This window comes from Nipponia nippon, unplaced genomic scaffold (assembly GCF_047370975.1).
Source record: "Nipponia nippon isolate SJK-2023a ecotype South Korea unplaced genomic scaffold, ASM4737097v1 scaffold_4, whole genome shotgun sequence".
NCBI classification, from domain to species: Eukaryota; Metazoa; Chordata; class Aves; order Pelecaniformes; family Threskiornithidae; genus Nipponia; species Nipponia nippon.
Window position 1 is genome coordinate 91,769,200 of NW_028262358.1, and position 27,495 is coordinate 91,796,694.

A 27,495-nucleotide genomic window follows, 5' to 3' on the forward strand; every position below is an offset into this window, starting at 1 on the left:
GATTTTAGACTCTTAACAAAGATATTTTAGAAGCTGAAGTATCATGCTGTAAAATTTTTGAAATCAAGGGGAGACAATGCTGATATTGTATCAAATCTACATTAGAGATTTACAGAGTATTGTAATTTTTTCCATGCTTGCATTCTACCTGAGAGTGGAGCATAAAGAGCCCAATTCAAAGTCTATCAAAATGAATAAAAGAGTCTCATTGATTTCAATATGATATAGTCAGAGGCAATGTGGAGAAACAGCTCTGGGCTGGCACAGAACTGGCAGTTGATATATAATTGTGGTTATATGCAAGTTTGGAGGTCTTAAAGAATACTGGCTTTGTGTCACTGGACTCTGTCTAAACTTGCTAAGATGAATATGTACTAAATATCATTATTGTTCAATGTCTACTGTCTGTGTCAGTCACAAGAGTATTGCAGCATATGATATATCATAGCGTTTTCCACTCTGCATCAAATGCTTACATTCTTCACTATAACAGTAAGCATAAAAGGAATTTTAATCTTTTTCTTTTGTTTTACTGCAGACTATGGTTGGAGGGCGGCAGAACAGTGTGGTGATACAGAAGCTGCAGCCTGACACACCATATGCTATTACTGTGTCATCAATGTACCCAGATGGTGAAGGGGGACGAATGACAGGACGAGGCAGAACCAGTAAGTAACTTCTTGAGATCTTCTTATTAGGTGCGAAACAATCTTGATGTATTGCTTTTCAAATTAGCTGAGAAAAATTTCTTGTGGTGAAATTCATCCTGTCTGTGTTTGTCATTTGTCCTTTGATGGGTTTCAAGTATCTAAACTAAGAAGGCCTGTCAGTCTTCTGGCTGTAGAGAAACCCTGGACCGCTACCTTAGACTGGATGCCCAGCTTTTAAGGCTGAGAGAAACCCTAATGCTACTATGGAACTTCTTCCTCATTTAAATCAGTTTAATTGTCTTATGCCACAATTTAGTAAACACCTTAAAGCATCTGAAGGCATGTGACTCTCAAATGTGTGCTGTTAAGTATAAGTTTACTCTTTTCCTGTCAGCAGTTTCAGTTCAGAGGCTGACCTTTACAGCGTGCATTTTCAGACTCTACCATCTTATGTTGATAGCATTGTTTTGATCCTGCTGTAGAAAGCACTGAGTGATTTGCTACCAGAGACAGTTTAGGCATAAAAACCAATTCATTATTTTAAATTATTTAATTGTTTAAGTATAAAGTTATTAATTCATTTGTACTTAATTTACTTTTGAGCCTGCAATGGAAAGTCAGACATAACAATGAGTTTGGTGAGGAATGAGGAAAACAATCCTAGTGAACTCATCGTTTAATTTTAAAATAATGTCCAGAAAAAATTTGTCTTACTATATTTGCTGTTGGATGGGGCTGATGTGTTCTGATTAATGAAGACAAATAACATTTAATATGAACTATTAAACCTGTTGTTTTTTAAATTTCCTAGTAATACATTACATAGGCATGATCTGACAGCACAGGTGAGAGAATATAGCTCCACATTTCTAACAACTCATTGATCTGTTTCAGAACCTCTCACTACTGTGAAGAACTTGCTAGTTTATGACCCAACCACCAGTACTCTGAATGTTCGATGGGATCACGCAGAAGGAAGTCCTCGCCAGTATAAAGTGTTTTATGGACCTACAGCTGGAGGTGCAGAAGAAATGGTAATACTTTGTGTGGATCTCACCATCTCAGATAAATTGCAGCTTATGGCGCTAGTGAGAAAAATACTCTTGAGTGAAGTGGGTCTTGTTTGCCTATGCACTGGCTTTTTTTCTGTTCATAGCTACCCTGCAGAAAATACAGAGCACATCCGTGAAAGTCAGTTACTCCCATATGTATTACAGATGTTTGATTTTATATAGTAAACCTTCAACGGTTAGTTCTTCGCACAGGGATTTAGTACCACACAATTTTTTGTTTGCTTATTCTTAGGGCAATGCGTGTGAATGTAAAGCTGACTTCAGGGTGTAGAAAAGGCTATAAAGTCAGCAGACCTCATTTCTACCCATTTTTACTGCTTAAGAAATCGTGTGACTGTAGGCATTCAGCCGAGATTATATTTGTGAAAGCAGAAAAATCCGCATAGGTGTTTTATTCTAATCTCCTAAAATTGCTTAATTGCTAAAGAGATAAAATAATCTTGAAAATGGGAACCCTTGTTGCAGACTGGGAAAATATTGTTCTTTCCTACTTGTGTTTCTTTTTCCACATCTGTGCAGTTTGATGTGCCTGTGAAATGAGGAGTACATGATTTGCCACTTTCAATAGCGTCTAGAGAACTACTGATGATAAATATTCCTCAATGCTGTGGAATTTTACTTTCTAACATGAGCTGCTCATTACTTCTTGTCATTAGCATGTTGTAGTGTTATGTAACTTTTAATTTTTTTTTTAATTTAGAAAGTGACTTTTTGATGCCTCTCAGCTGCTAAACAGTAGTCATTAAAGAGATCACTGCAGATTCTGCTACTGTTACTAGTAGAACAGGTTCTGGACGCAAAAGTGAAGATAGCTGTAAGGGATTGTACAGGAGAGTGTAGGACTTAACAACCAATTTTGTTAAGTTCAAGACTGAACCTTCTTAAAAGGCAATTCTAGAACATACCATGAACACTGTTACTTCAGGCTTCACCTTTTGTAAAATTTTTATCACATCCAGTCTAGAAATGAGATGTGGTGGAGGAGTAAGGGAGATACAAAAAAGCTTAAACTTTTTGTGTATTTATGTAAATGTCATGCCCCTACCTTTCTTTTTGAATTTGTAGACCACGGTACCAGGAAACACAAACTATGTCATCCTGAGGACTCTTGAACCCAACACACCTTACACTGTAACTGTGGTTCCCGTTTTCCCAGAAGGGGATGGTGGACGTGTCTCTGACACTGGAAGAACTTGTAAGTAAAATAGTCCTTTTCAAGAAAATGTTAGGATATTTTGTGTGAGTGGCTCAGATCGTTAGAAATTGATTTTATATCAAATGTGGAAGTTCATTTTCCCCAAAGCTAAAACATAAGTGTAAGTAACTCTGTTTACCTGCTTGGTTATGGTTGCAGCTCTAACTTATTCCATTTTCTTTGCTTTTTTTGGGTGGAGGCTTTCAGCCCACTTACCTCAGGCAAGCTCAGCTCTTATGTTGTGCAGTGAACTTACTGTTTACTTCCACACAATAGTAAAATTTTAATAGTAGTGCCAGTAGCAATACTGGTGAACAATGGCAAATACTGGTGTTAAGCCATGCTAATGTCCACACCATGTACTTAAAATTTTCCAAGGAGTTTGAGCTCCTAATGTCTATGTGAGCTAAAATGTGTAGTTTGTGGCTACTTTTCATACCTGTCTGATCAACAATAGCGTAACAAACTGTTATGATCATACCTTCAATTTGTAGCATAAACATATGTAGTTTGCTCCCTGGTAGGGGTGTTTGTAAAGACTAATCATTGAGATTCATAGATTTGTAGATTTTGGGGTAAGAAAAGTAATGTGTTTATCTTGGGCTGATGCGCTTTTCAGCTTCCTTTGAGCACTGTTGTAAATTCAAGTAAAACTAGAACTTATGTAAGCAACTTTGTAAAACTTAATTTAAATTATACTTGATCTAGTGGAGAGAGGAACACCAAGAAACATTCAAGTTTACAATCCCACGCCAAACAGCATGAATGTCCGATGGGAACCTGCTCCAGGTCCAGTACAGCAATACAGAATTAATTACTCTCCACTGTCTGGCCCAAGGCCGTCAGAATCTGTAAGTAATTTAGTTTTTACACTATTCCTTAAAAACGTGTGGAGGATATTGCTTCCTTCAGTGAGTGTAGAACAATAATAATAAACTCAGGCCAACTGTCTGCTCAGGAGTGTCCCTGCTGAAAACACTGTGTCTACACAACTTTATTCCATTGTAAATAAATGCTTAATTTGGTGAAATAAAAGAAATAAGAAATAAGACTCTCGCATTTAACACTGAGTATTGAGGATTGAGTATCCTTTATCATATTGCAGGTAAAGACGAGTTAAAATAAAAACTCTTTTTTTTTAAAGAGAGAAGGAAACAACAAATATTTATTAGGAAATGTTTAATTATGAAACCAGATGCCAATTTTATGGGATTTTTACCACTAAACCATCTGTTTACTCCAAATCATTAGTGTTTAAGTAGGTCTTGGTGAGCAGTGAAGTCTGGATATGGGTAAAAATTTGCCCTCCAAATGTGAAGTAAGAGTTCTTGGATTTGTGTAGACATAGGTGCAGTTTTAGAGCTAAGCCTGTGAATGTAATCACACAGAATGTGCACCCATATTGTACATGTACAGGTGAATATGTTTTTATGTAAGGAAGTGTAAGAATTTTTAATGAATCATTTTCATCTGTAAAGTGATACTGCATATTACTTCACACATGAGTGAGAATCTGTCTATTAGTACCTATTAGAAAATGTTCTTTATGTGTCAGTAAACCATGACAGAATTTACTTTTTTGGTTTCTGTTCCTGAAAGTTTCTTCTTTTTTTCTGAACTATTTTTACGTAAAATGTAAAAAATGACAATTCCATTTGCAGAATAAGAGCTCCCTATGTATTTGTCTTTTCAACAGCAGGTGCAAAAAAAAATGTTATCAGTATTATTTGGTTATTTTAAACTTGTATTATTTTTCTTGGAAAATTTGCAGCATGGTCATGTTCCCAACTTTTCTATATTTCATTCAAATTGTTCGTTCTAACAAGACATGGTATAAATGGGAGCTTTTTTTATATAGGTGCCTTTTGTTTCTGTTTTAGATTGTGGTACCAGGCAACACTCGTGATGTGATGCTGGAGCGCTTGACTCCTGACACTGCTTACTCAATAAATGTTATAGCTCTATATGCAGATGGAGAAGGAAATCCAAGCCAAGCACAAGGAAGAACATGTAAGAGACAGTCAGTACTTGCTTTGTGAAATATATGACAAAACTGGTGTGTGAAGAATTTATAAAATTGGCTACAATCACAAATAGTGTAAGCCATTTAGTGCAACTCTGAGATCAATGCATCTGAGTTATGGCTGAAGCAATTATAGGCCTCTGTGGAAGGAGCTTTTGCTATGTTTTCTGGCAGTTGTGGTACATGCACAATCACCAAAGTAATTTTCACTTGTGAAATAAGCCTAATTTGAGTGTTTAAGAGTTTCAAAACTGTTCTTTAAAATGTGATTACACATAAATAGTAATTTGCCTTTTGTAAAAAAAAAAATAACACATTAAGATGGGTACAATTTACTGTCAACAGAAAAAAATGTGCTTCATGTTCTGTGTCTTACATGATAATTGTATATGTCAGCCTCCCCAGATGTTTATTTTTTACTGGAGATGCCTAAACACCAAAATGTCCTTGTTACAACTTAGCTTGTGGGATGTTGGTTGGCTTATGCTTGGCTTCTTTAAAATTCATTCTAGAAATAATGTGTAAAGAAACTGTCTATGGCAACAGTAGGTCACCCCTCTTTTGCTGCTTCTATGCTTTCTCTGTTAAATCCCCATATTCATCTAAAACTTGCGGATGTGACAGGCTATAGTTATACTTCTCTGCAAGAGTCTGAGAAGCAGAATATATGTAGATGTTCACTTTGCACATCCCTCTGATATTCCTTCCCTTCCATACTGCTCCAATTCCTCCAGTTAAGGCCCTATTTCTATTTAAGACCTTCAGGCACTGCTATATTATCATTGACTAAATGTACCTATATGCTGATTTAGGGTTTCAGGGAGGGCCTTTGGCTTTGGCTTCAGGGCAGCATTTGAATCAGTGAGAGCAACACTGAACTGGAAGAATCATGCTCCATACAACCTTCTGTATTTTCTTTCTTTAGTGCCTCGCAGTGGTCCAAGGAATGTGAGAGTGTTCGATGAGACCACAAACAGCCTTTCTGTACAATGGGACCATGCTGATGGGCCAGTCCAGCAGTACAGAATCATTTATTCACCCACTGTGGGAGACCCTATCGATGAATATGTAAGTCCTGTAATTCCATAGTAAGCACCGAGATGTTCTCAGTTGATACTTTAGGCAACAGACAAACAAAGACACCTAGTTACATGTAATACACTTTGCATGCTCTATGGGTTCTTTGGTCATTGTTGTCAATGCTGAGAAGCCATGGTTTGTATGAAACAGGTGGGTTTTGTTTGTTTGTTTGTTTGTTTGTTTGTTTTTTCCCCACAAAGTTGCAGAACGTATGCAGTTTAATGAACCAACTTGTGTACAAAATAATGTTAAATATGTGAGTCACACATTAATCAGAAGATTCTGAGCAGAACCTGCTACCTGACATTTAGTTCAAACATTGTGCTACAGTGAATAGCCATCTATTACTTCATATGCTATTCGTTATGAAGTCAGTGTGCTAAGATACAGAATAAACATAAGTCTGCATTTTATAAATTGAAGAGAGTTGGCAGAGTTTAATAATAAAGCAATGGTAACTTCGATTCAGTGTCTAACTTGCTTTTGTAAGGTTCAGTATGAATTGTAAGTGTTTGTGTTTAATTTCCTGCAGCTTAATGATAGCAAAAGTTAATCTGATGCTTATAAAATTCTCTGAGTGTTTATAGCAAAGCCAATCTCAGATCCTGTAAAGGTCAATGACAGAATTCCTACTGACTGCCACCAGCCAAAATGTAACATGTATAGAGCGCTATTTAAATGCTATTACTGCTAACATATTATTAAATAGGGCATGCTGAAAAGTCAGTGGTTGAAAATTTCCTACTGGACTTGTTAACCAGGACACACATATTTTTCAACACACATATCCTCTTTCCAGAAAATACTGGACATTTCATAAAAATAGCAAGTATCAAACAACAGAAAATTTTTATAAAGTAATAATGGAAAATGTTGACTGGGACATGCTTTTGAGATAGATACCTCAAGTTACTTTCTGTAGTTTCAGTGCTTTATGGCCATTTTATGGAGCAGTGTCACTTTTTGGATTATACCTACCTTTTCGTTAGAAGGGAGCAATAGTGCATGTCTGCACCAGGAAGCTGAGGAGATTGAGGGATGCATAAACAGGCATGTTTTTACATATCAAAATATTTAGAGCTTCTTTATCAGACTGAGTGTTGTTTCCTGCCAAGAAAACGATATCCTAAGATGAGGATAATGAAAAAGTAGAAATGCAACTGATGAGTAGCGTGAATGACTTTTTGACTTCCATCCCCATTTTAGGAGCTTTTCCCTCCCTTGTTCTGTCTCTCCAAACTCATCGTCAAGACTTTTTCCTTTCTATGAGGGAACAGTACTGAATACTGGTGAGGAACTGCAGCATCTCAGTCTGGTGTGAGGGTACGGACTGAAGAGTCAATTTGGTTTATCTTTTTGTGCTGACCACAGTGTTTTATAATTTAAAATAACAAATACTAATAGCTGTTTATAGGCTATAACCCTTAAGATATCCTGAATGACTTTATCTACAGTGGACATAAAAAAAGTGCGCCGAGTGTCAAAACAAATTTTTAGTTCTAGATACTGTCGTTATTGATCAGTTACAGGACTGCGAGTTTGTTTACCTCTGTTTCTTTTGTGTTCTAGGTGACAGTTCCTGGAATAAGAAATAATGTGATACTACAACCACTGCAATCAGATACGCCATATAAAATTACTGTTGTGGCTGTGTATGAAGACGGAGATGGTGGACAACTGACTGGAAATGGCAGAACTGGTAATTAGTTTTAATATTGTATATTCCTTTTTAAATCTAAGGCACATATTCCTTAAGTACTCTAACATTGTTAAGGTTTCATTATGTTAATTACATCTTTGACATGATTATTACCTGACAGAGTTACAATGTAAGTTTCTAGAGGTGGAAACCCTGTCACTAGTCTAATTAAAGTGTTTTTCTTTCTTTTTAGTTGGCCTGCTTCCTCCTCAAAATATGTATATAACTGATGAATGGTATACACGATTCAGAGTTTCCTGGGATCCTTCACCATCCCCTGTTCTTGGCTATAAAATTGTATACAAACCTGTGGGTAAGAAAACCTTTTCATTGAGTATACCATTTCCAGAATAGTGAGTAGCTGATGGGAGATCAGAATAGAAATCATACATATCGTGAAATGTTTGTGTTAAAGGGTTTATTTATTTCCTTTGTTTACTGATTTTGATGGAAGCTTATTATCAGTATTTTATAAGAAGCACAAACTATCAAATACAATGTTCAATTACAGAGACTGAATTGTCTAGTTAAAATTTAATACAGTGTCTAGATAAAGTCCTGGACCAGAACTGGTTTCCCTCTCTTTAATACCTCTTTGTTCTTCTGAGGATATGAACTGGTGTATGTGAGATGAGTATTGGACAGGTATTTAGGTACTAATGTCATTCAGAATGTTTGTTTTATGTGACAGTGAAACAACATAAATACGTTTCTATAAGTTAAACATTGCACAGTAGCTTGTAAAGCTATGTGTATGTTCTGTTTGCAACAGTCGAATATGCTAAAATTTAAGAAATTAGTATGTTTTGGTTTTGAAAAAATGAGATTAACAATTGATGACATGTAAAAGCAGATAGTTTTGTAGCTCACCTAATCATGAATCTTTCTCTCTCTCTGTACTTTCTTAATGCTTCCTTTCAATTCAAGGTTCAAATGAGCCCATGGAGTTTTTTGTGGGAGAAGTGACTTCCTACACCTTGCATAATCTGTCTCCCAGTACTACTTACGATGTGAATGTTTATGCCCAGTATGATTCTGGAATGAGTGTACCTTTGACAGATCAAGGCACTACATGTAAGTCAAAATAATTTTGTTGTAGTCATGCTAGATACATATGCTGATCTGAGATAATATTGATTAAGAGAGGATTTTTAAGGCTGGTTGTTAGAAAGTCTGAATATCCTGTCATGGAGAATACTTATCATTTGTCCATGATGTAGATCTTAAAAACACTAAGCTTGGGAACACTAATGGAAATACAGTTTCAAGTAATGATTTGATTATATAAAATTTTCTAGTCTGCTTCCTAAAATTTTATTCAGCTATAGTTGGAGTCAATCTTTAACTGTCTCCAGGGTACTACAGAATCTAACCATGCTAAGCAGGTCTAGGCCTTTTGCTACTCTGCCTTTACCTCACAGGACTGTCCAGTGATTGAAACTTCAGCTTTGGAAGGAGGTCATTTTGTTGATGGCCTCAGCTAAGAAACTTCTAAAAATTTCTTCAGTTAAGATAAATCAAGCATCTTGAGTTTTGTTGACTCAGTACATTCTTTTCATACTGCCATGTATGTGAGTCAGATTCTGATTTTTGGAAGTTTCCTATCTTATATAGAACTCAATTTACCTCATGTGAAAACTCATAAAACAGGCTGTTACCCAATACAGGAAGGGTATCAGACTTTGGGCCTTTGTAAATAGCTAGGCTGGGATCTCTAGGGTGTGACAGAAAATGAAGAGATTTGACTAGAACTGCCCTTTCCTTCTCTGAGTATTTCAAAAAAAATCAAGTTCTGGACCAGCACGGCTAATATAATTTTCATTTTGATGTGGTTCATTTAACATCTGTTACATGGTGTTTTTCAGAAAGCAATTTATCTCTTTCTCTGTTCACAGTATACTTGAATGTCACTGACCTAACAAGTTACAAAGTGGGTTGGGATACTTTCTGTATCCGGTGGTCAGCTCATCGGTCAGCAACTTCCTACAGGCTGAAGCTAAACCCAGCTGATGGTAAGTGCATTTTATTTTTTGCATTTTCTGGAAACATAATTGTCTTATTTCAGTGACAGCACCACTTACTGGGGATGGTGGCAAGCCTCTGCCAGAAATCATGGTGCATCTGGTTGAGCTTTAAAGCTCTGAATGTAACTTGTTTTTGTAGAGTGGTGAAAAAACTGCAAAGAGGGAGTGCTGCTTATTGTCAAGTTAACATTCTTTAGTGAGAATCTGCTGGTTACCTGGATTTCACATGTACACTGGAATGTAGTTGCTCTCCAGTATGGTCCAGGGTGGATAATCACCACATAATCTTGGTCTAGAAAAGCTTTTATGGGACAAGAATAAGACTGCTATTCCATCCACTCCAGCCTCCTTGCAAGAGGTCTCTAATTTCTACAGTTATCTGCGCACACATTGAAAGGGAAATAGTGGGTTCTAACTTTCTTTCCATTGGGCTTTGTTTTGACAGGTTCCAGAGGACAGGAAATCACAGTACGTGGATCAGAAACAAGCCATTGTTTTACTGGTCTCTCACCAGACACAGAATACAACGCTACCGTCTTTGTTCAGACCCCTAACCTTGAGGGACCTCCAGTCTCTATGAGGGAGCGTACAGGTAGATAGATAGATACAGATAGTGTGATACTGTGGACCTTAAGTTTTGGCTATGGAACGTGCCTTGTTTCAGCTGAAGAATTTATCTTGCTCCTAAATGACTTTCAACATATCTTTTAAGTGATCTTTTTTCCTCTTTCTCTCAGTGTAATGTCAACTGGATTTTATAAGGGGAAGAAAAATTCTTATGCTCTTCTTCAAACCAAGTCTTTCCTAGTACTTGGATGAAAAATTGGGATGCATTATCAGAGTGCAGTGTTACTCATGTAAAAGCATTCCTGTTATAATGAAATCATGTACCTTTGTTTCAACAGCAGCTATAATCTCATTGCTCTTGTAACACAAGAAATTTTTCCTTGCCAATTATACATTGTTAGGTTAGTGAGAAAAAATTTGAATTTTTCTGTGTGGTAATATAATACATAATCTAGAGTTTTTCCTTGAATGAAATAATTTATGTATAGTAAAAAAGAAATATTATTTTATTTCAGTTCTTAAACCTACAGAGGCACCAACTCCGCCACCTACACCTCCTCCACCTCCCACAATCCCTCCAGCTCGGGATGGTATGTTTATTTGTAGATTTATTCAGTATTTTTACATAGTGGTTGCACTGCTTCAGGGTTTAATTCTATTTTTCATAAGTTTAAATAGATTCAAAACTAGCACAGCATTTTAGTGAAATGAAGTTTGAGACCAGTTTCCTAATGCCATCAGTTTCCTGTTGAGCTTTACTGGACTCCAAAATTTCGCTGTTTAGGACAGCAAGGTGCATACATTTGGGGAAAAAAGATGATATTCTATAGCTCTGCAGCAAGTCTGTGGGCCTGGCCCTCAGCAGAGAACTTATGTTTTATGGTAGCTGCTCAGAAAAGAAATGTCGTTTAAAACATTTGCATTTGATTCTTGAGCTCTTCCTAATTTCTTGCACTTTTCTTTGAAAATTTTTAATAAATGGTTTTACATTGAGCATAAGCCATATGCCACGTGGACTGCATGGTAATAGAAGTTTGCTGAATATTTTTCATTCTTGAATTTTCAAATTTTGAAGTAATGCTCTTTATTTAACAGCGCTATGAATGACGTGGTTTAAGTGTTTGTTTTCTTGGTCTTTCAGTATGCAGAGGTGCCAAAGCAGACATAGTATTCTTGACTGATGCTTCCTGGAGTATTGGTGATGATAACTTCAACAAAGTAGTGAAATTTGTTTTTAATACAGTAGGAGCCTTTGACTTGATTAATCCTGCTGGAATCCAGGTAGGTTTGTCATTTCCATTGGGTACATTTTGGAGGGAAACTGAAGATGAAGCTGAATTACTAAAGTTACATCTGATTTTTCCTTTCTTCCAGAATGCTGTTATTTTTTTGTATGAGATTGTTGTACAATGCAAGTGTACGTGTATATGTATAACTATTTATGAAATATATTGGGCATTTTGTAAATACAAAGGGAATCCAATCTGTTCTGAGAGGTTACCATTTTGAAAGGCAAAAGTTGTGCGTGGGAATCCTCAAGGCAGAGAAACTGGGGTCATGCATGGTCAATGTATGGTTAACTTTATATTTTTGTTTCTTTGTATCGGGCATCAACAACTGGCACACTGCCTAGTTGTTATATGCTAGGTTTTGTCTGTGTCATATCAGAAATCTGTTTTGGGGACAGTTTGACTGTTGAGTGAGGGTTATGTTTTAATTTCTTAGTGCAAGAAAGAAGTTTTGTGCATGTAAAGAGTCCAGCTGGCTTGCCATTAGCCTTGTCTGGGTGAGCTGCCTAGAATCCCACTGCAGTAAGTACGTAGGTAGAATCCCTTTGAGAGAGGCACTTCCAGAGGTCTCTTCATCCCATCCTAAAGACAGATAACATGGGTCCGCTCCACAGTGGGCATAGTGAAAGTATGAAAAGGTGAAAAGTTAGTCCTCTTAATGAATTAGTGCATCTTTAAAGACGGAACAGTAATAGCTAGTGAGGAATAGACTTTCAGGATTTATGGGCTGATCATGGTTATGACAGAGCCATTTCCTGTTAGGCTTACTGTAAGCCTTGCACCATTACTGGTTTTCTTCTGCTTATGGGAAGCTGGATGAGATCACTGCCTAGGTTCCCATAACCATTTCTCTTTCACTAGATGAAGTGAATAACATGAGATGTGAGAGAGTTTCAAACAAGGTATTTCTTGAGTATTGCAATGACCTGCAGGTGCAATGCATCTTCCTTGATTAGAAGGCTGAAGGTGGTGGGTTTTTTTTGTGGAAGAGCGATTTTCCCCAGTAACTATAAAAACTATTTACATTGCTCATGAACTGCCTTTCATTTTCTAGGCATATTTTTAGGTCTTTGATTCCCTATCTTTAACTCTTTAGACATATTTTTAAGGAAAAGGTACCCCTCATACTTTGCTTTGTCTCAGACATTCTTTATCCTTCCAAGCTCTAATCTGTACTGGGTAGTTTTCCTTTCCATTTGTTTGTTTGTTTGATAATATTTTTTTCCTGTGAATTACTATGAGTTCCTGGTCTAGAGATAGAGAAGGCCTGATACAGGTGACAGAGACATGTAACTGCTAACGTTTAGTAAAATATTTAAGTCACATACCTCTTGAGACAGTTGCAACCTCAGGTTTTGAATTGGATACTAATAATTTTAAAAGGGGAATTTACCTCAAGAAATGTGAATATATACATAGAGAGAGATGTCTCTTCAGCATCAAATTAGTATACTATAATATTGCAATTTTACAGAACATGTAAAAAGAGCAAAATTAAATATTTGCATATACAATATTTAAATTTAAAGATGATTTCAGAACAAACATTCAGTGATTGTATTTCAGTATTTAAGGCAAAAGAGACACAATTTTTTGTATGTCCAACTTTATTGACATTCTGTTGCCAAGCTCTTTTTGTATTTCCTAAGAAACCTGGAAGAGGTTTTTTAGATACTATACATCTGCTCAGAAGCAGAGAATAGGCACTATATATATTGCATCGTAGTAATAGCAATAATTTAATCATATGTATTTAAGGTCACATCACATTTCATACATGAAAGAGAAAGAGAGGAAAGTTTTGTGTGTACATTGCTGTGATGATATCTGTGTTTGTAAATATATATGTATGTGCATAATCATACATACATGAAAAAGATTTTTCAGTTATTTAATGCTTACTAATATACCACAATACATACTTCAGTGGAGAGAGTTGGTGTGAACGTTAAGGTATGAGACTGAACACTGTGATGTATTCCATTTCAGGTTTCGTTTGTGCAGTACAGTGATGAGGCAAAATCCGAATTTAAACTGAATACGTTTGATGACAAGGCCCAGGCCTTGGGAGCTCTTCAAAATATTCAGTACAGAGGAGGAAACACAAGGACAGGTAATTCTGAGCAGTAATTATATTTCTTTAAGATAAAATGCTTTCAGAAACTGCCTCATTATTCTAATATTGCATGGCTGAAGAATTAGGTATTTATGTTCTGTTTTAGTTGTGTGGCTGTTGCCCTTTCAAAGTAAAGTAAGGGATTTCTTCTCTTGTGGATAATATGGCTGACTCTTTGTTCATTGTGCACTTTGCAGGCAAAGCCCTAACATTTATCAAAGAAAAGGTTTTGACTTGGGAGAGTGGCATGAGGCGAGGTGTTCCCAAGGTACTTGTTGTTGTCACAGATGGTCGGTCTCAGGATGAGGTGAGGAAAGCAGCAACGATCATACAGCACTCTGGTAAGCAATTCACAGTACTAGCTCTTTCACTTCCTTATGTATTAAGCAATGCAATTATAAGTGGTGCTTCATTTATCTGGGAATCCTTTACTCATCATTTATGGACTCAGAAACGTATTCTGAGTGTTTGGGAAAAACTCAAAACTATGTAAAGAGTTTAGACTCTCTGGGCCAGACTTAATTTTTCTCGCTCTAGCCTTCTCTCTGGGGAAGGATGTGGGTTCCCAAGGCTTTCAAGTAATTCCTCACGCGTATTGTTTCGTAGACATGACTTTTGATTACTTCTTTCTTTCCTTGCTCTGTAGACCCCAGAGATTGTTGTGAAGGGTACTCCATTCTAGTGCTTTTGATGTAATGGGCATGGCTTTTTGAGCTTTATGTTTCAGTTGGTATAAACCAGTGTATCTCCAGTTAAAGTAACTGTTCTTGCTGGAGCTGGGTCTGAACTGACTTTTGAGCTGAGAAGCATTGCACTTCCTCTTCAGGTTTGCTGAATGTGGCTTGTGTGAGTCTAATAATCTATTCCTGTCCATGCACTCAGCTGTTTTGCATTTCAGTGCATGCACCACCTGGAGTCCTGTTCCCTGAGTAAGGAGATGTACTTCCTTATGGAAATCACTGGCATGTAAACTACATGTCTTCTCTGCCTCTGTGATCTGAAGGAATCAACTCTGTCTAGATAGTTTCTAAAGATGTTTGGCTAACCTATTCATAAAAATCTCTACAGTCTCCGTGGATAATCTGCTTAACTATCCTAATAGTTGGAAAGCTTTGCCTCACATTTCACCTAAGTGTTTCTTTAGGCTAATGAAACTGTTGTCATCTTTTCATCTCCCTAGTTAACCAGGAAAGGAATTGATCATTGTCCACTGTAATGGGCCTTCATATTTGAAGCCTGTTGTCATTTCCTCTTTCTGTCTTCTCTTTTCTAGACTAAACAAACCCATTTCCTTCAACCTCCTGATGATCGTGTTTTCCAAACCTCTTATCATTTTTGCTCTCCTCTCTGCTTGCTTTGGTTTCTTTGCATCTTAAAGGTCATGCTCAAAGCTGGACAGAGTAATTCAGCCAAAGCTTCGCCAGAATTGGCTACAGAGGAATAATTATCTCCCATTTCTTTTTGAAAAATTAAAAATGTAAATAAAGATAGCTTTATCATTTGCAATAAATGTGGATTCTGCTTTCAGCCTCCAACCAGCATTTCCAATGTTTGTGCAGTTTCTTGTCAATGAAATTTTGTGGGAGTTTTTTTTTTCCTATGTAGTGCTGAACTGTGCAGTGACTTTTTTTTTCTTCCTTGTTTTCTGGTATGGCAAAGAAAGGTCAAATTATCATGTGGAGGCTTAGGTGGAAGAAGGGAAAGGAAGAAATGAGTCAGAGACAGAATTCTGTAAAGGCTAGAAGATAGCAGGAAAAAAAACTTGACATAGAAGGCAAGGAGATGCTAATTTAAGGATTTGAAGAGGAAAATCACCCTGATGAAGAAATAGATTATGCCTTTACACCTAGAGATATGATTAAATTCTAGGGTCTGGGTTCTTCTCATTTGACTTAAGCCACCTAACAACTAAATGTCTAGTCTAAGGTCATCATGTAGGGTCTTTTTATGGCTAATGAAGAGAGCAACAGATAGACACCTACAGACAATGGCTTCTTCTATCTTGAGGTTAACATCTTAGGGAGGTGAGATGAATTGCACTCTGAATCTGCCCATGTTTGTCTGTTGATTATAGAGGAAGACTAGACAACTAACTTAGACTTGTTGCTAACTTGGAAAGTAAAAACTGGTGAGATGAATACCACCCTAAGAAAGTGAAAGGGCAATTGAGAAGCATGAAATGCAGGACATGGCAACAGATAGAGAAATAGATAACTAATAGTGTGCACAGGGATTTTGGACTCAGAACGGATTTAAGATACTGTAGAGTTGAGAGGATTGTACATTTTGTATGAAAGAGCGAGGGGAATATGTAGGCAAGTCTGTGTGAGATTGGATAATGCCCAACAAAAATCAATGAAGGAAGGAGGAGAAAGTTTTGAAGAAAAGACGCAAAAATCATGTTAATCCCTCCTGAGCTTTGACAGGGTGAAAGGATGTCCAGAATGTATGCTTATAATGAAGGCCAGATAAAAGACTAGGTAGAGCCTGAGAAATCAATGATAGAGAGGGTTTGTGAAATATTGACCTGAAAAATGGTAATATATGTTTACTACATTTCAAGTAACAAGTGTTATTTTTACAGGCTTCAGTGTCTTTGTGGTTGGTGTGGCTGATGTAGATTACAATGAGCTGGCCAAGATTGCCAGCAAGCCCAGCGAGCGTCATGTATTTATTGTTGATGACTTTGATGCCTTTGAAAAGATTCAAGATAACCTTGTCACCTTTGTGTGTGAGACAGCTACCTCAAGTGAGTAGAAGATATTGTTTTTTCCTTTTCCCAAATTAACACATTTGCTTACGTACTGCTACAGTTGCCATCCCATTTAAGGTACATCCAAGGAAATATTCATATATAAAAGTTAGGTTTCATAATAACTGGACATAGTTTAATGGAGCACATTACTTTTTTAAAATTTTGAAGTAGGTATTGCATTTTATGTAATCTTGTCTCACATTTCAAAAGTACTGGTATAACAAAAAACCAGTAACAGTCAGTGAGAACTACTGCTCTTTAAGAGGAAGTAAAATGATGCCTAATGTGAACTGGGAGACACAACAGATCTCTTATTTACCACTGGGGTAACTAATTAAATTAGGGGTGCTAAAGAGATGCAGCTATACTGTGTGATGCTGTTTTAAAATTATCTAAATAAAGTTCAGATGTTTACTCAAGTGAAATCCTTCTATGGCAAAAATGAGAAATTCTCAGGCCTGTCGTGCATCTGCGTACTCCCTAACTGCCTCATCCGCTGGCTCCTGAGGAACCATATAAATCTGAAGTTTTTCCTTGTGAATCTGACAGCTATTATGCAGCCTGACTCATGCCTTAAATATTCATGGAAAGACTGTGTCATTGTGCTCCTTTCTTCATATGAACTAGACTCTTAAAATATTTGGGGGGTTCATTTGTTATTCCATACAAATTGTCGGGGTAGAAATGTACTACTAAAAGTTACGAGTAAAGATTTTAACAGTACATCTACCACAGAGCAGAACACAGTATGACAAATGTAACAAAAGTTGGCCGATACCTAATAATAGCACAGACTTTTTGGTAATAAAACTTTCTGAAGTATATACATGTTCATATCCTATTAGGTTTTGTAGTTTTGAATTATATGTTGTTTCATTTCTTTTAGCTTGTCCTCTTATTTACTTGGAGGGATACACTTCACCTGGTAAGTAATTGTCTAATATTTTAGCATAGGTTCATTTGTGTCTTCTACAGCTCTACAGTGTTTTTATTTTTTATTTTCTCTCCGGATTTAAAGGTTTCAAGATGCTGGAATCATATAATCTAACAGAGAAGCATTTTGCTTCTGTACAAGGTGTATCATTGGAATCAGGCTCTTTCCCAAGCTATATAGCATATAGACTCCACAAAAATGCCTTTGTCAGCCAGCCAATACGGTAAGTAAACCTGAAAGACTCATATTTAGAGCAAGCAGGTGAGGAAAGATTAATAGAGTTTATAGATGATAGCATTGGTATCTTATGGAAGATGCATTTATTTGATGTTCTTTTTACTGAACTCTGAGAAATATACTCCAAAGAACATCTATCGTTGTTCTCATTAAATGCTAATCTGTTTCTTCCGTTGCAATCTTTTCACTATTAATCCAGTAATTTATTGTTCTTTTTTTGGAGATTATGCTTCTTAACAATTTGAGTTGCATATAATCCACAGTTTGTCCTTAGGCAGTTGAACAACAGCCTCCTTAATGCAACAAGCTCCACATTGCCAGAGGGAAATGGTTTCAACATGGAGGGATAAGCACCACTTTTTGCAGGGGCATCATTCATACTGCAGTAGCCAGCACATTGACACCATTGACTTCTGGTATTTTCTCCGCTACCTTAGTTGCTGTATTTGGCAAATGGAGTGGAGTTTTCAAGGCCCTGTGGTCTTAGAGCTTGGTTATGGAGGGGTAATATACGGTCATTCTTTCCAACATTTTTTCACCAAAAAAAAAAAAAAAAAGACTTAGCAGTTAGTTTTACTAAGAGGAGAACAGTACTTGTCTCTTTTTGTTTTTACATTTGTTCCTCTCCCATCTATTTAAGTAAGTTTCAAAAAAGTCATTCTGAGTTAGAGGAGATGCCTAAAGATAGCCCATTATTCCTATTAAATTTAAGGAAATTGAATCTTCTTTTCATACAAGCCTTTGAAATCTTCTGCAACCCTGCCAGATTGAGTAAAGATCAGATCACAGGCACAGGAGCTGAGGTGTATGAAGAAATAATTTGGTTTTGCCAGCCTTTTCAGCTCACAACTTTAAAAGTGGAGGACTCGAGGACTTTTTGAGTTCATTGACGTGCCATTATAGCTATGGGCGTGATAGGTCTCCAACAGCCTGGATTTTTATGATCTAGGGAAGTACATATAATCCCAGTTTTGCAACTCTTTTACATTAAGATAAACCTTGCATTTATCAGGGTAAGATGATAAAAAGACAGACTTTCTATTTATTTCATTTTTTTTAGAATGTTGTGATACATAGTCTGTTGTCTGCTGTAAGAGGCGAAGTAGACTTGCCAGAGTATTCTGGGCATTTATTTTTCATGAGAAGCCAGAAAATAAAACTCACTTTAGACTGAGTCAGCAAAGCAATAAAAACATCCTGATCCTGGTGGCATAGTTGTTTCCATATCTAAGATAACCTGGTCCGAGTTATAAATAGTGTTGCTATATCTACTTTAATATTTTCATTCCTGCACTGTGCTGTGTGGTGTTGTTGACTTAGTGATATGGCTATTATTACAGAGTGTCCATAATTGTATGGGTACATAAGCTTTGCCTAAAATGCAGAGAAGCTCCTCTCTTCATTTTGAGGTTTCTATGTTTATGTTCATGAGGCCAAATCCCCTTCTCAGTTCCATTATAATGGTTAAGGAGAAGCAGAAGCTACCTCCTTTCTTACAATGACCTTCCTGCATTCCCTCCCTTCCCCTTCAGAAAGTGCTGGAGGCCATTTAATGCATGATTTTATTTACTTTTGGCTTTCTGCTTTGTTAATGTCTAACAGTCTGAACATCACAAATCTAAACCTCAGCCACTGATGAATGAGATGGAGCCCAAATGCGTCACCAATTGCAGAGAATACATTTAATACCTCCTTCATTGTATCCGTGCCTGATGAGCAGCAATAGTTAAGTGCTGTTTTCCATTGCCTGTCTAAAACAGGCCAGATGAAAAAAGAATAAAGCTATGGTCCTTTTTTCTGTACTTATCATCAAGGAATTTAAAATATGTGTAGTTTATAGAGAATCTTGCCACAAGAATACATCTCCAAGAGTTCTTGGTCATATTCTGGCTTCCTCCATAACCATGGTGCCTGGACCAACTGAAGAAAGGCTGTGAGTTCATCTTAACAAATCACATACTGTTTTTTATCACAAAGTTTTTTTCTATTTGAGAGAGTAGTTAAAATACTCAGTTCCATTAAACACTGTGGTCTCCCTGTTACTCTCATGTCTTTTCTTTGAAAAAGAGCAAATTATGAAGATCTTATTTTCCTCATGTGTTTCCATGTGAAAAAATGTCTTCACATTTCTTAACAGGGAGATTCATCCAGAGGGATTGCCGCAGGCGTACACTATCATTCTGTTATTCCGTCTTCTACCCGAATCCCCCAATGAGCCTTTTGCAATTTGGCAGATTACAGACAGAGATTACAAACCACAAGTTGGAGTTGTGCTTGATCGTAAGGATGATTATGCTTATTGTACAGAGAATTTGTATGTTACATTACTTTGCATGCATTCTTCCCAAATATTTCCAAACCCAAAGCATTCCTACATGGTAAAAGGATTATATATTTTTAGAGTTTTTGTTTTTTTTTTACTTTGTACATCAATTATTTTTTTTTCAACTAAGAATAATTCAACTAAGCTACGTTTCAACTTTGGTATTACCTATAAAACCAATGGAAAATACATCTATGTACTTATGGGTCAGTAAGACCATCTGTAATCTGTGTTTACCCAATTGAGTGGTATACTACATTTTATCTTTAAGTGTATTTTAGGGTGGTGGTTTCAGTAGTACATATGAAATGAAATATATTATTTTCATTTATTGCAGCTGCCAGCAAAGTGCTGTCATTCTTTAACAAGGATACAAGGGGAGAGGTTCAAACTGTAACTTTTGATACTGATGAAGTAAAGAAAATCTTTTATGGAAGTTTCCATAAGGTAAAGGATTGAAATGACAAATGTTGCTTTCTGAAGTGCTGTTCTTTGAAACAAAAGACAAGCAAGCAGAAGTTGCTGTCAGTTAAATGCGTTCTTTATATAGTACTGTAAGTTGACATAGGGACTTACAGATCACGTAAAACAAGATGTCTGAAGTTATAGCTCTTCTTTGAACCAACGTAAGAGATTTGTCAAGAATTTGTCAAGATTGTGTAAGTGGAGGGATATATCTGAACAAGACATCGTAGTGTGACTCCTGGCACATGAAAGAAGAAGAAGAAAAGATAAACTGCAAAAAAAAGGAAAGGAAGTTGTGGTGGGAAAAGGTTGGGGGAAGAGTGTAATGATTTGAAATCATTCAAAGAGGAGGAAGATATAGCCACAGAAAGTAAGTAGCCATTGACTTATAAAGGCAAGGAACCAATTTTGGGAGGTGAAGAGCATATTGAATAAGATTCATATATTTAAGAAACATAATACATGTATATGTATATATTTTGTATGTATGAATGTGTATTGGCATATTTTTGGCTTAAATTCAGTGCGCCTAAAATATTCCAAAGTAACGTTAACTGAGGAATCAACAATAATGAGAGAGAGGCCATAAAAGATCGTATAATCTATTTGCAATTTAGAATGAAACTCATGTTTTTTGAGTTGTCAAAATGGTTAGTGAAATCCTTACGTGTTACTGCATCTGCCTCCAATTGTGATAGTTTTGTCCTTGCTTTTCTAATTTCGTGCACTGAGTTATGAAAACTTGATCCTGCCGGGCTTCCTTACCTCTAGTCATCAAGAAATATTTGACTCAGGCTACATATATATCTAAAACATATTTTAAAAAATATTTTCTTGCTGTGATAAGTATATATGTTTAGGGTAAGAAAGCGAGTTGCAATTGCAACATTTTTGGTCAGCTGAAATGCACATTCTCATGTTTTCGTTTATCTCCCTTCTGTTTAGTTTAGTTTTCTTCTGATGACTAAATATGGCTGGAGTATAACATTTGTTTTCTTTACGATATCCTCTCCTGCATGACTAGTCACTACTAGCATTCCTTTGAGGATACTGATAAGAGGTTGCCTGTGTCAGCTTACTGATACTGGAGGCCACATTGTCAACCTAGCTCTGCTAGGCTAAAGCAGGGAAAGATAGCTGGTGCCAGCATTATAATGTTTTGTGACTTCATCTGTTTAAAACATGGCTGACTATGAAAATCACACAGTACTATAAAAGCTATTGGTTTCCTCAGAATTTGACAGAGGATAATTTCCCAAACTGCTTCTATGTTATATCCAATTATTCAGTTTTATAATTTATTTAATGGCTAATTATTTTTGTATATATGAAGAAATGTTTATGTCATTGATGTTGTAGCTGATACTTATGAGTATGCTTCGATCACACCTGCTTTAGGCAGCCTCTATTTTGTCCTTGGCGTTCGGCTTTTTGCCTTTCTTTTTTTTTTGATAGCTTAGTAGGACAACTGAATTTTAAGGAAATGTATCAGTCTCCTGGAGTGAGAATAACTGTCAGTAAAGGCTAGGATAGATATTGTTTTGGCATATAAGTTGAATCGTTTTATCACCAAGAAGTACTGTTAAGACACAGAGCAGCATGTAGCATGCCTCTTTTTAGATATCAGTGTGAGAGTTGAGACTTCCCTTCTTCAGGTCAGTGGTGTGAAGCTCTCTACATGCTGTACTGGCAGCAGTCTGTTTTAAGTGTCTGCTGCTAATTTCGTTGACATTCAGAGTCATATTTTTCATTGTAGTTCCTCTAAATGTGATAAAGCTGAGCAGAATTATCTGACAGCACTTAGAGTGAAGCTCTGCTCATTTATCAGAGCAGATGGGGAACAACCTGCAATCCCAGCAATACTAGCAGTTACGTATAACTGTTTATTACACTTGCTGATGAAAAACAATTACAGGCGAAATAAAAATCCAGAATTTTGTATTATTTTAGTGGTTAAATGCACTCATACATATGAACAGAAAGCATTCCTAAGATGCCAAACAATGTGCAGAAGTAACAGCCATCTGCAAATTATCTTAAAGCTCTGGAACTATGAATTCTTGCTTATGAGACTATTTCTTAAGCAAAAAGTATCAGTTATTTAATGTAGTGTGTCATTCCCCTTCTTTTTTTCCCAGAAAGGAATCAAAAGTTCAGATTTTGATAGTATTTGAAGTAACTGGAGTAGCTTTGATTTAAAGAGCTGTATTTGGGATTTTTTACCATGTAACTGAGCTGACTGCTCTGGATTCCTTCCAGGATGATTATTGAGATTGCTATATGAGTCATGTTAATGATAGCATCATGGGATGCTCATGTGCTGGGAAAGCCTTATGTATCAGCCATGTTGATTAGCTCCTAATAAAGGATAGCAGTAGTTTCAGCCAACTGAAGGAAGGAAAGTATGATTAACACATTTCAGAAGGTAATTTTGCAATTTCTCCTACCATCCAGTTTCAAAGAAATGACAAATCTTTAGAATGCAAGAAGATGTTTTCCAAAATATAATTTGTGTGGTTTTCATTCGATGACTTACTGGCTCATTCAGTGAAGCACAGTTAACTACACCTAACTGTGCAGGGAAATTTACTTTGGCATACTTGCACACTTTGCGTAGCATAGCTATGGTGAAAGCTGTTGAATCTGGCAAGTCCCATAGGAAAAATCCTGACTGCCTGAGACAGTCATTAAATTTATAACTGAATGTTTTGGAGAGACAGACAACTTCTACTTTCTTATTCTTACCATGCTAGACTTCCTTTTAGATTGCAGTTTTGCAGTAGTTAGCCACAGGAAACTTGATAATGAGTGTATGTCTTTCTGCTGATGTACATATGGTTTAATAGTTTGCTTAGCTTATTGATGTGGTTCATTTAGCAATAGATCAGAACACCATCAAACTTTGTCTTAGAAGGGGCCCAGAGAGAAAGATTACAGTATGTTTTCTTTCTTAAAACCTCAGTGCCTTCTGGCACTGGAAATGGTCAGAAGTGATGCTTTATGTTGGTGTGTTAGAAACTGAAGAGAATGTTTCTGTTGAGAATGTTTTGTTGAAAACAAAATATAGCATGATTGAATACAGAGACGTTTTATTTACTGTAAACATTAGATGCATACTTTTATTAGATTTATGCTTGGGCCATGAGATTCAGGTGGGAATTCAGAGCTGGCATTAAATCAGCAGTGAACTGAGTCAATGACTTGGGGGAGCCCTGCTGATTTTTGACTGCTGGGGTTGCTTCTTCTTGGGATAGATAGACGATGCTCAGCAGTCATTGCTGTTTGAACATTTTCAAATTGATGATCCCATTCAGCATTCTGACGTAGACTCGCCTCTCCTAAGTTTTGTGTGCAAATGAAAATGCAGTAATATGCATTCACTATGCAGGTGTCATTTGCTTTATCTAATTTGTGACAAATGCTTAACGTTCCAATAGAAGGACTTGCATGTTAGGTACCTTTCAGAAATAATAAATTACATCTGTGATGAGTTTAAACTGTTTGATGCATTACTTAACCTGTAAAATTTAGTCATATAATCAAATGACTGAGTATATGATATATAAATGATAATGAATTTAAAGTTTTGGCATGGTGCTTATTTTATTTTGTGGGAAGATTGGTATGTAATATACTTTGGACACACTCAGTTATCTTTTCACTACTTTTTTAATTTGGTCAATGAACAATGTTGGGAATGTTAATTAAAAAAAACACTTGTATACACAGCATTGAGAATGAAACTGTGATGCCGATTGAATTTCAGATAAAAAACAATGAGGGCAGTTTCAAAAGCCTTAATTCCAATTATATAAAGCATAAGCACATAATGTTTAAAGAGTTTTAGATAAGCTGTGCCTTGGAGACAGCTCCACATGGGAAAATATTTAATATGGAAAAAAGAACAAATTCTCAGGAGATTGTTCAGGCACTTGTTGACTCAGGACATTTAAGGGAATCTCTGTTTCAACTTCATGCCAATTTTTTAAGCAGTCATCAAATAGCAATATATTTCTGAAGGGTTATGTACTGTGATAACAGAAGCTTTAAAATATAAATACATACTTCAAGCATTCTTTACTGCTGATCTTACTGTGTTGATATTTTAACAATTACATAGATGTTATAATGTTGTATATAAAATATATGCAGTATATAAGGTATATAAAGCCACTGAAACCTTTCTGTTGCCTTAAGATGTTCTTCCATCAACTGTATATTAGATTTACTAAAATGTCAGACCCTTGTTTCTTTCTTGGAGACTCCTGAATGTCTTCTGTTTTCATAGATATGTAGGAAATTCACTTGCATAACATTCACCATACGTACTATAAATTTTTGGAATGGTAACCTTTTCTTCAATTTTGTTTGTTCTTCTGTTTAAGGTTTACTGTGTTTTCCCCAAACACTTCATTCTCTTCTCCTGGTAAACTTACTCTCCCTTTGTTGCAGTCATTCCTTTCTTCCTCTGAATTTTCCAGTATTTCCAATAATTAATCTCTTCCTCTTCTTCCCTGTTTGCCCTTATTTTGACATATGTTTTTGTAGCCAAATTTCTCTCATGGAAATTTCTCTCTTGCATCTTCCATTATTTTGTCTTTTTCTGGGCAGGCTTCTCTGCTTACTTCCTGTATCTCAATGCCTCTGGTTGAGTCATCTGTGGAAACTGAACCCTGGATCTTTGGATCTGAAACAATCTACTCTCTGAACTACAGACAGGCTCTTATTAGCCAGTGGGCCGTCACAGACTCATATAACTCTTGTGTGGTCCCAGCCATGAGAAGAGGACAAGAAAAGCTTATATTCACTTCCTCTCAAAAATTCTTTTTATTTTGTACTTTTATGCCATCTTAAAGCAATTTTCAGGCAAGCTTTTTTAAATAGATCATTGTAGTTCAACTATTATATTAAGTAGTACTTCTTAGCTGTGCTTGTGTATTCATCTTATTGACCTTCAACACATTTTAAAGAGGTTACTAATGCTATAGACTTTCCTTGAGTTTGAATTTTTCCACCAGTTGGAAGTATAGCAGGATTACTAGGAAGAAAATTTGAAACAGTATTACCTAAACAGTGAAATACTGTTAGTAAAGTAAATATGCTTATGTGCCTTTTCCAAATATTATGTTAAACTTTTTTCAGGTCCATATTGTTGTAACTTCATCAAATGTTAAGATTTACATTGACTGCAGTGAAATACTGGAAAAACCAATTAAGGAGGCTGGGAACATCACAACTGATGGCTACGAAATACTTGGGAAACTTCTGAAAGGTGACCGGAGATCAGCAACAGTAAGCAATAAACATTAATCCATTCATTAATGCAAGCCCTTTAAATTTTCTGAGGAAAGTGATTTAGAGATTAAGGATTGCTAAGAAACCGGTATTGCACCCAAAGCTTTCAAGTGTCTGTGCTCCAAGACCCAATATACTTAACTGAGAAGTTTGGTCTTGATAGCTTCTCATTCTAGCAGAACTGCAAGAACAGAAATCTGATAGCTGAAAGTTGCAGTCAAGTAAATTCAAACCAGAGAGGAAATGTTTTTCTTTTAATAGGGAGAGCAGTTAGTCATTGGAACCATTTACTGTGGATTTCTTATCATTGGAAATCTTTAAATGAAGACTGGGGTCTTTTTTTTTTTTTTCCCTAAAAGACATACTCTAATGAATAGGTTTTAATTGTGGCAAGTCCTATGGTCTGTCTTGTAGTGGGTGATCAGAGTAATCCCCACTGGCTTTATGATCTATAAACCTATAATGAAAAAGTGTCTGCTGCTATGGAGGGCACACCAGTTACCTTGATGGATTAACTATACTTAATGTGTAACCAATGCTATTACCTGGGCTTTGTATTAGAAGATTTAAGTCTGCAATCTGACCCATGTGTGCAAACCCTAACATCTGAAGAAGATTCTTGGTGCTCACCACCAATTGTTTGGCTGTGTGTATCAAACTACAGGATCATAACTCTTGGGGTGAAAAAAAAGAGAGGAAACTGCTTTTACTGTACAGTCTATCTAAGGTCTCCACTTTAGCCTTTCTGCAGAATTTTTCCCTACTCATGTCAGTGGAAAATTCCATACATGAATCTGAATTAATATATGACCCAAGGACTGCAGTCCTTAGAGCTGGTCCAGAAGTTTTTCAGCGAGATTTCATGTTGAAGTGCACAGGCACTCAGCTGATGTAGACGTTCATCGGTGTTATTCATTAAGTATTGCAAAATATTTCTTAAGTCACTTTATTTGGTTACCTTTTGCCCCAGAACAAGAGCAAGCATAAGTGCTTGAAGTTCTTGTAGCCTTATGTAGGCTTGGTTTTAAATTTTTTTATTATTTTAAAATCATTTTTCTGTCAGTGTCAAAAAAAGAAGTAAAAGTCTGAATGATGTTAACTACATTAGAAATAAATTGTTTGAGGAGTCATTTTTAATGATAATGCCACTAAGTAACATGTCTAGTATTTTTCAAGAGTCCTCCTTTCTTTTACAGTTAGAAATCCAGAATTTTGATATTGTATGCAGTCCAGTTTGGACTAGTAGAGACAGATGCTGTGATCTTCCTTCTATGGTAAGTATAAATGAATGAGAAGCTATTCAGAAAGTCATTATTAATAGCAAATAACAATATCAATGTTAGCCTGGTATTATACCTCGTACTGACAACACATCTAAATCACAGTTCTCAGAGCAGCCAGTGAATGACACTGCACATTAAAGTTTTGTGTCTGAAGAAGAAAGATTGTAATGTGCTAGAATTGAATCCCTTAGGAATGGTGGAAAAAATGTCAGTTATATTTTGTATTTCAGTGATATTTAAGATCCTAGGTATTATGAATGGAATAGCTATATTTTTGTTTAATCTGTTCTTAGATTGGAATTCAAAAAGTAACTAGTTTATTCTTTGTCAGTGCCAGCTGATTGTCTAATGGATATAAATATTAGGACAACAGAAGTTGCATTGAATTTGATTATGCCTGTGCCTCTGTTATTAGTGTCTTGTATAGCTCTCAGAGAAAATCTGCTAAAAATATGAAAGGTCCTGTAGAAACATTAGGAAACCACTG

General features: G+C 36.3%; 1 protein-coding gene across 8 annotated transcripts in view; it reads left to right on the forward strand.

The window, feature by feature from the left end:
* The window catches only part of COL12A1 (collagen type XII alpha 1 chain), a 103,513-nt gene that overhangs the window by 54,115 nt on the left and 21,903 nt on the right, over window positions 1–27,495 (forward strand). For all 8 annotated transcript variants that reach the window (XM_087774602.1, XM_087774607.1, XM_009475632.2 and 5 more), the window contains 22 exons: window positions 539–668; window positions 1,545–1,684; window positions 2,789–2,918; window positions 3,627–3,769; window positions 4,799–4,928; window positions 5,867–6,009; window positions 7,591–7,720; window positions 7,914–8,033; window positions 8,648–8,794; window positions 9,616–9,732; window positions 10,190–10,336; window positions 10,827–10,901; window positions 11,453–11,592; window positions 13,590–13,713; window positions 13,914–14,057; window positions 16,301–16,465; window positions 17,358–17,396; window positions 17,490–17,628; window positions 19,780–19,922; window positions 20,303–20,412; window positions 25,573–25,722; window positions 26,922–26,999. In XM_087774602.1, coding sequence (XP_087630728.1) covers window positions 539–668; window positions 1,545–1,684; window positions 2,789–2,918; window positions 3,627–3,769; window positions 4,799–4,928; window positions 5,867–6,009; window positions 7,591–7,720; window positions 7,914–8,033; window positions 8,648–8,794; window positions 9,616–9,732; window positions 10,190–10,336; window positions 10,827–10,901; window positions 11,453–11,592; window positions 13,590–13,713; window positions 13,914–14,057; window positions 16,301–16,465; window positions 17,358–17,396; window positions 17,490–17,628; window positions 19,780–19,922; window positions 20,303–20,412; window positions 25,573–25,722; window positions 26,922–26,999 — 2,784 coding nt within the window. The remainder of the gene's footprint in view (window positions 1–538; window positions 669–1,544; window positions 1,685–2,788; window positions 2,919–3,626; window positions 3,770–4,798; window positions 4,929–5,866; window positions 6,010–7,590; window positions 7,721–7,913; window positions 8,034–8,647; window positions 8,795–9,615; window positions 9,733–10,189; window positions 10,337–10,826; window positions 10,902–11,452; window positions 11,593–13,589; window positions 13,714–13,913; window positions 14,058–16,300; window positions 16,466–17,357; window positions 17,397–17,489; window positions 17,629–19,779; window positions 19,923–20,302; window positions 20,413–25,572; window positions 25,723–26,921; window positions 27,000–27,495) is intronic.